Below are 8,483 nucleotides of genomic sequence, written 5' to 3'. Positions count from 1 at the left end.
TGTGAGCTGTGGATGGAGGCGGGGTGTTCTCCCTGGTCCAGCCCAGCCCTTCCCTGCGAATGGGAGGGCCGACCAGGGAGAGGTGGCCCTTCTCAGCCCTCCTGCCCCTGGGCTGCACCCAGCGCAGCAGCACGACTAATCAGGGCCGTGGTGACCTGTGAAAACGGGCACAGGTGTGTGTGAGGGCACACGTGTGTGCTCACACGTACGCGCACAGAGGCAGCCCCCAGACGCCAAGCTCACCGAGTGAAGGCCGCCGCCCTGCCCGGCCCCAGCCCCGGCTCGCGTCCGGCTACCCGCCTCTGTCCTCTGTCCTTCAGCGGGACGCTTCCCCGGGCGCTCAGGTCCTCACCCTCCTCCCGCCCCCAGGACTGGTGTCGCGGGGGGTGAGGCACGTGGATTTGGGCTCAGACACCTGGGTGGAACCCCAGCTCTCTAGCGACCTTGGTCCCTCTGTGAAATGCGCGCTCAGAGCCCCTCGTGGCATTGCTGCCAGGATGCGGATCACACGCCTGGTACCGACCTGGCCTAGGACGAGGGCTCGTAAGTGGGAGCAATGACGCTGCGGGGTCACGGTTGTCACTGGAGGGGGAGCACCCCTGCCTCGGGGACCCAGGCTCCCTGGAAAGGCAGCGGCCGAGAGCCAGGCTGCAGCCCCACGCGACCCCCCGTGTCCCACGGGGAGGGGGGCTTATGGATTTGACCTCCTAAGGGAGTATGAAGTCCGTGCCCGCTTCGCATCCGCACTGGCCCTGTGTCCCCTGCCTGAGGCCCTCATTCATGAGCCCCACCCGCCACTGTCCAGGCCTAAATCCTACCTTCCTTAAGGCCGTTTGTGCGGCTGCGGTCTATGTGGTCTAAGTGGGACTCAGGGCTCAGCTTCCTGCCCACGGTCTCTGGGAAAGCTGGGACCAAGGTGCTGCCCCACTGGGGGTCTCCCCAGGCCCATGAGGAGCCTCCGGACATCTGCTGGGGTCTCTGTGGACGGGAGCGAGGTGAGGGTGAGAGCCTCACCACGGTGGAATGGGTGTCAGAGCAAGACCACGCCCGGTAGGAAGGTCTGTCTGGGTCCCCTCCGGCCACTGGCGGCTCGGCCAGCCCCAGGCTGGGGAGTCGCTCCCCTGTTTATTTGAGGACACTGCTGTCTGTGAATGGTGTGTCGTGGAGGGTGCGGGAGATAACGTACCCAGGAGCAGGTGCTGGAGCCCGGGGCCTGGAGTGATGGGTGACTGAACCGCAGAGCAAGGCCCCAGGGCCAGCCGAGCACTGACCACAGGACGAAACGTCTGGCTCCCCATTCAGGCTCCCTCTCCCGTCCAGCTGTCCCTGCTGCCGACCAGAGCGTCAGAAGCTCTGGAAGGCCTGGCTCGGTGCTTGGGAGACATTAATGTGCTTACGACCCAACCGATGACCTGGGAGTCAGGTTAGAATTCAGGTTCTGATCCAGAAAGTCTGGGACGGGGCCTCAGACTCTGCCTTTCCGACCAGCTCCCCGGTGGTGCTGAGCTTAGGGTCTGTGGACCACACTGCCAGAGGACGTTCTGCTGCACCACTGATGCCCGGGGCCAGGGGCGGGCGGTGGCGGGGGGGGGGGGCGATGATGGAGCCGGTGTGGCCAAGCCTGCTCGATGGGGTGGAGAGGCGGTGTGTGAGTGCAGGGTGCGGGAGACGGTGGATGGGGCAGAGAGAGGAGCTCCAGGTTGGTACAGGGGGCAGAGAGAGGAGCTCCAGGTTGGTACAGGGATCGGCGAGGCGTGTGGACACGGGAGCGTGCTGGCGGTACGGCATGGCGGTTAGAGGTGTGTTATCTGCAGCTGGATTGCCTGAGCCTGAATCCCAGCTTCGCCACTTCCTAGACGTGTGGCCTGGCGCAACTAACTTAACCCCTCTGTACCGCATTGCTCGCATTTGCAAAATGTGAACCTCACAGCCTGTGAAATTAAATGACTTGATACATACAATGCCCCGGAGCATAGCAAGTGGACGCTTGGTAAACGGGGCCTCCGGCTGTATGAGGATGACGCTTCAGGCGCCGCCTCCGAGGGTCTGTGATGGCACGCTGGGCAGGGGCGTGAGGTGAGGGGGCGTCCCGTGCGGGGCACTTTGCAGGGCATGCTAAAGGCTCCTAGAACTGCCGGGGGCGGTCCCCGTGCCAGGGAGCTTGCCAGGCTGGCACCGTGACATACCCGGTCAGGGCAGCAGTGGCTCCTTCAGGAGAGGACCCTTTGGGGTCTGGACCCTGCAGTGGTCACTTCACTCCTCGAGCTCCCACAGACGTGCCTGTCCCTCTCTGGGCGAGGTGCTTGTGCAGAGCACTTGTCTTTTCGCCCATCTGCCCGCCTCCAGGCTGGCCCCTCCTCAACACCAGAAACCTGGCCACGTCCTTCTTTGTTTACGACCCTCCCTGGCTCCCCGTTTCCCTGACACAACACAGAATCTCTCGCAGGGCCCTCAAGCTCCAGCCCTGCCTGCCTCGCCGGCTGCACCTGCCCTGCTCCCTCTGGCTTCCCCTTGCCCTTCCTGAAGCCCCGCCTGGGCCTGGCTGCTTGGGTCCCCTGCAAGATGCTCTCTTTCCCACACACCGCCCTCCTCCACTGGCTGATCCCTCCTAGTCGGCCAGGTCTCCACGTAGCATCACCTCCACCTGGAGGCCACTCCCAATGCCTCCCCAGCCATCACACTGCGCTGGAAAGTCTTCAGACCTTCCCACTGAGTTGCGAAGGGCGCGGACACCGTCCTCTTTGTAGCCGATGCTTATCCAGCACTTTCCAAACTGTCTGTGCGTAGAAACATCTAGGGCACTCTTTAGAAAGAGATTCCGGGCCCCACCCTGGCCTTCCGAACCAGGCCACCCTGGGAAGCCTCTTGGAGCCTGTTCCCACCTGTGGTCCCCAGGTCACCAGCACAGTCAGACCACCGAGGGTCTGACGACAGTGACCGAGTGACAGGCACTCACCGAAGGGTCCGTGGCCGTCAGGTCAGGTCAGATGTGGGTGGAGGTCTTTCCTAGTTGCAGCTTTCGGGGCCTGTCCTGGTCGGTTTGCTCTCCCGTCCAAGGCTCCTGTGTCTGCCTGTTCACCCACAGCTCCCCTGCTGGTGAGCCTGGGGGTTTCTTCCAGGGCTGGGAGGGACACTGGTGAAACGGCTCAGGGAACAGACAGGAGCACTGCCGGCTGTCGACACGTGGGCTCGTGCTGCCGGGATGGAAGAAAGGCACCTCCGCCACCGCCCAGTCTTGCTTAGGGTCAGCATGACGGGGCCTTCGGGCCTGTGTGGTTGAGTGCTGGCGTTTCCATGACGTAGGTGCCATCTGCCCGCACAGAGGACCAGGCCTCAGTGCAAAGCCCCTCAAGACAGCAAAGTCCAGGGGCAGATCCACGGCCACAGGCCAGCTTGTCTCGTCCCTGTGGGACCACCTGCATGGGGTGATGGGGCTTCAGCCCGAGCCCTGGACCAGGAGGCGCATTGGTCAGGGACATCGTGGCTTGGGCACAGCTGTGAAAAGCTGGCGCGGGCTGTCTCCTGGTCCTGCTGGCCGCCAAGAGTGTCGAGACCTCACACCAGAAGTCCTCTGCCACCGTGGACCCTCTGGCTGTGGACAGACTGGACCATCCACCACCCGTCTGCCTGTTCTGACATCCAGGAGCCTCCCATAGGCCATCAGCCAAGCAGGGAGCCCCGTCCAACACCCGGGCCCTTGAGCCGGGGAGCAGGGTCTCCAGGGCCGAGCAGTAGGGAGCGGCCTGTGGTTTTGAGGAGGCGTTTCCTTTGGCCACGTCCAGGGAGGAGCTGTCCCCGTGTCCGTGGTGGGAACATCTCTGTTATCCGGCCTCAGAGTGGACGGGGCTGGGGAGAACAGCGTCCCCAGAGCAGGGGAGCCACGGCACAGATGAGGAACTTGAGCGTGGCAGGGGGAACGCTGTTGTCCACAACCGGGCTGTGGGTCCGGCCTTGGGTCACCGACGGGAATGCAGGGCGGAAAGGGCCAAGAGCTGCGGCTTGGAGCCGAGGCGAACCCCGGGGTCCCTTATTCCCAAGCGCCTCGGAGGCTGCACTGGCATAGCACTGACCCTCCCCTCTCTCCACCAGGCGCCTCGATGCCAACCTCATCTCCCTGGTCCCCGACAGGAGCTTCGAGGGGCTGTCCTCCCTCCGCCACCTGTGGCTGGACGACAACGCGCTCACCGAGATCCCCGTCAGGGCCCTCGGCAGTCTGCGCGCCCTGCAGGCCGTGACCCTGGCCCTGAACCACATAGACCACATCCCCGACTACGCCTTCCGGAACCTGTCCAGCCTCGTGGTGCTGTGAGTCCTGCCCCTCCCCCCACCCGGACAGCTTCGCTCTTGGCTGTGTCCCTGAGGTTTCCCAACCTTCTGGTCTGCGTTTCCCCTCGTAACATGAGGATGACCATCTCCTGTTGACCCCGTGGGGCCATTGTGAGGCCAGGCGACAGAAGAAGTGCTCTGAGAGGCTGGAAGAGAGGAATTAAGCTGCGATTCCCTCTGCTATTATGTGCAAATATTGTAACTATACCGCACTAATGGGAATGCATGCCAAGAATCTCCTGAATGACTTACACCATATTTGACAGTCGGGCAATGGGTGGATGCAGTCTTGTGCTTTGGCACAGGGGTGGGATAAACTCACCTCATCCCCAGGCCTGGAGAAGGAGAGAGAAGCCAGCGCTGTAATTAGACAGCAGAGCCCCGATGGGTAATTCCCTGGGAGGTAGCATCCCTTGGCAGGAACTGGAGCCCGGGGTTAACTCTGTCCTCCCCCCACCATCTCCCCGGGGAACTTTGGAGTGCAAAGTTCACAGGGTAATTGCCAAGGGCTTGGAGGTCACGTGTGATTGCTTTGGGTTACATCCTAATTGCCGTGGGGACGTAAGGCCTCCCCTGCTCTTGGAAATCTGGTATGATTTTCCAAACCAGGGAGCCGACGAGGCATGAGTTTGTCTAATTCTCTGTCCTGGGAGACTGGAGAAGCGGGACCAACATCCTCCTGAACCACATCCTCTGTCAGCACGGCCACACGGTCCGCCTTGTGGGCGCCAGTGGGGGGTATTGACGGCGGCTGAACAGAATGGGGTGGCTGATTGCAGCTTTGGTGATGCCCTGTGACATCGTGATGGTCCCTGGGAATAAACGGCGTCAGGTCTCTGAGAGACAAGACTACTGGAAACATGCGGGCCTCACGATGGGCCCCCGAAAAGCGAGCAGCGGAGGGTGTACGGAGCCCCGTGGGGGCCCTGCAGAGTGCAGGGGTGGAGAGCCGGCCGCTGCCTCAGAGGCTGGCGGGCCAGTCCCAGTAGCAGGATGCTGGTGGGAAGGACAGCAGTGCTGTCGCTTAACTCAGGCCGAGGGGACCGGACGCTGAGTCAGGCTCGTCTCGGGGCTCAGGGCGGCCGAAGCAGCTGGAGGAGGGAAGCGGGGGGCCTGCTGGGTGGGAAAGTTGGCTTAGAGTAGGCAGGTGAAGAGCGGGGGCTCCAAGCAGGTGTCACCAAAGACCCGGGGGCGTCGGGCTGTTGGCTGAGGCGAGCGTGCCAGTGAGGCCGGAGAGACGGCCAGGCAGGTGCGTCTGGGGGCCCAGAGTCAGAGCAGGAGTCCGGCTGTGGCCTGTGCAGGGCAGGGGAGGCTGGAGGCGAGAAGGGGGTTGGGAGTCTGGTTTGAAGGATGGGCGGGAGCAGGGGAGACTGGATCTAGGAGGCGAAGTCCAGCTTAGGGAGGAGACAGAGGCGTGGCCCTGAGGGACGTTGCGAAGGAAGAATCCATCCGACTTGAGGTTTTCACAGGGTGGGAGGCCAAGGTCGGGGGCGCGAGTGGGGGAGTTCGGCTACTGCGGATCCAGGAGGGGCTGGGGGGGCCACCGGGCACAGGAGGGGAGGGGCCCAGAGGCCCACGATGCTGAGAGAGGAGAAGGCCCAGAAGCATTGCCCCTGCCCTTCAGGTCCTCCGGCCCTGGGACGGGGGACATAGGCTGCCGTGGCCGGTGACCTTGCAGGGCAGAGTGGGCTGGAGAAAGCCGTCCAGGACCTAGGGCTGAGCTGCAGGAAAGCGCAGAGGCAGAGTCAGAAGGTGGGTGGACGAGGGTGTGGCCGGAGGCGTGAGGCAGCCAGCGGGTGGAGAGGGCCTTCATTTCAACCCGAACGCTGGGCCTTGGTCAGGCTGCTCTGCGTGGCCCTGAGGGGACCGAGGGGCGCTGAACTGGACAGCAGTGCTGTCCTGTGTGGGGTCTCATCTCTTCCTCTGGACCATAAGCCCCAACAGGCTGGCCTGCAGAAGGCGCTCGGGACGCCTGGGGTGACCCAGTCGTCGTCTGTAGGCCTGGGCTGCACGGTCAGAAGCTGAGACGCTGTGGACCAGAGGTGCTGGCGGGGCTGGCGGACGGGGTGGGGACGGAGATGAGCTTCAGCGGGAGGTGCGGGAAAGGGGAGTTTGGTGACAGCGAAGGAAGCATGGAGGGGAGGGGCTCGTTCCCAGAGGCCAGGGCTGTGTTCTCTCTTCAAACCCAAGCCCCTGTGGTGGGTCTATCTGCCTCCTGGGCATGGAGCAGGTGGGGAAGGACCCCCTTCTCTCGAGACCCCCGGCCCTGCCCACCACGTAGGATGGAGTCTGCCTGTTGCCTTGCCATTTGAACGTCTTGGAGGCCAGTCTGATTTCTTCCCCATGTACGTGATTTCCTTTTCCTTCCTGAAGATGTCTTCTAATCCTTGAACTTTAATAGCTTCACTAGAATATGACACAGTGTGGAATTTTCTGCATCCAATTTTCCTGAAACAATGTATGCTTTGACCTGCGGATTTCATTCTTTATTGTAGAGAGTTTTCTTTTGTGTTGCATTTTGAATACGTCTTTGTCTCATGTCTGGATCCTGGCCCTCAGAGATATCAATAGCCCAGTGTTGACTCACATCGATTAGTTTCCAGCTGTTTTAGCCTTTCGCTCTCATGCAGCCAAGCTCACCATTTTAGCTCAGGCTTTTTCTCTGACACCCATTCCACTGCCAGCAGTGTCTATACTGTTCCTTGTCTCAAACTTATTGAGTAGCTTTTCATTATTATTATTATTTTATTTATTTATTTTTGGCCGTGTTGGGTCTTTGTTGCTGGGCGCGGGCTTTTTCTAGTTGCGGCCAGCGGGAGCTACTCTGTGTTGCGGTGCGTGGGCTTCTAATTGCGGCGGCTTCTCTTGTTGCGGAGCACGGGCTCTAGGCGCATGGGCTTCGGTAGTTGTGGCACGTGGGCTCAGTAGTTGTGGTGCATGGGCTCAGTAGTTTTGGCTCGTAGGCTCTAGAGCACAGAATCAGTAGTTGTGGCGCGTGGGCTTCATTGCTCCACGGCATGTGGGATCTTCCTGGACCAGGGATCTGGGAACCAGTTGGGATCCAGTCGCTGTGGCCCCTGCATTGGCAGGCGGATTCTTGACCACTGCGCCACCGGGGAAGCCCTACCGACTGGTTTTTTACTGATGTATTTTTGGTCTTCGATTCATTTCCTTCCTCTACAATGTCATTTTTGCTTTCACTTAGAAACGCTGTGTTTGAAATGTTTTGCTGGGTGGTTTTGCAGTAGAAGGCAGCTGTGATAATGTCTTGCTGCTCGTTCATCCGTTGCGTTTTCTTCTAGGCTTGGGACTTCACCTGGCCCGGGCATCTCTCTTCTGCTCTTCCTGTTGTATGTTTGCACAATTGCCATGTGATTTCACTTTCTGGCTTCTGCTGGGACAGCTGCATCACCTCGGCCCGCTCGGCTCTCCCCCAAGGCGGTAGCTTGTGGGCCAGAGCAGTGGGTAAATGAGGGCCCACCCCGCTGTGGGTGCCCAGGTGCGCTGGTGCAGGTAGGGTGGTCCCTTGGCAGGGTCAGGTTGTGGTAAATGCAGGAATTCGCTCCCTCCATGCAGGAATTCCCTTGGGCTTCAGGTCGCTTCCTCAATGCATGAGGAGCCCGGAGCCTTCATTTTACTTTCCCTTCCCCTCTTCCCTGGGAAGCCAGCGGTGGGGAGGGAAAAGGACATCCACAGCCGCCTCTCTTCAGATTTGGGGGCTGCAGGGAGAAGCCTCAGGATCTTGTTTTCTCAGCAGTTCAGTTTCTGACGAGGACGCTTCCTTGGCCACAGTCTTTGCTGTTTATTTACGTTATGTCTCTGCCCTTGCTCTGCTACTGCTGGTAGTATTTGGGGTGGGGCAGGGGGCCTGTCTCTGCTGTTTTTGCTCATCTCACTAGGAATTGGGAGAAGAATATTCTGTCACCCGTCTCCATCTCCGAGCTGGCCCACAGCTCACTCCGGCTGTAACAGAAAGCTCCCCTTTAGTGACACGCTGTCTGCAGTGGTTTGCTGCCGGCTCCCCCAATTGTGTCTGGCCCCTGACCCAGGCGGCCGTGGGTCCCGTAGAGGAAGCCCCAACTGGGGCCCCAACCTCGGGCCTCTCCCCTCTGGGAGCCTGGTGGGAGCCTGGTGGGAGCCTGGTGGGAGCCTGGTGG

At 61.0% G+C, this 8,483-nt stretch overlaps 1 protein-coding gene across 1 annotated transcript in view; it reads left to right on the top strand.

Annotated features, from left to right (window-relative positions):
- The window catches only part of LGR6 (leucine rich repeat containing G protein-coupled receptor 6), a 96,615-nt gene that overhangs the window by 56,341 nt on the left and 31,791 nt on the right, over positions 1 to 8,483 (top strand). The window contains exon 5 of the mRNA XM_029231077.1: positions 4,090 to 4,305. Coding sequence (XP_029086910.1) covers positions 4,090 to 4,305 — 216 coding nt within the window. The remainder of the gene's footprint in view (positions 1 to 4,089; positions 4,306 to 8,483) is intronic.

Source organism: Monodon monoceros, unplaced genomic scaffold (genome assembly GCF_005190385.1).
Source record: "Monodon monoceros isolate NGI ecotype Baffin Bay Population unplaced genomic scaffold, NGI_Narwhal_1 Super_Scaffold_18, whole genome shotgun sequence".
In the NCBI taxonomy this organism is placed as follows: Eukaryota; Metazoa; Chordata; class Mammalia; order Artiodactyla; family Monodontidae; genus Monodon; species Monodon monoceros.
This window is presented reverse-complemented; position numbering and strand designations above follow the sequence as displayed.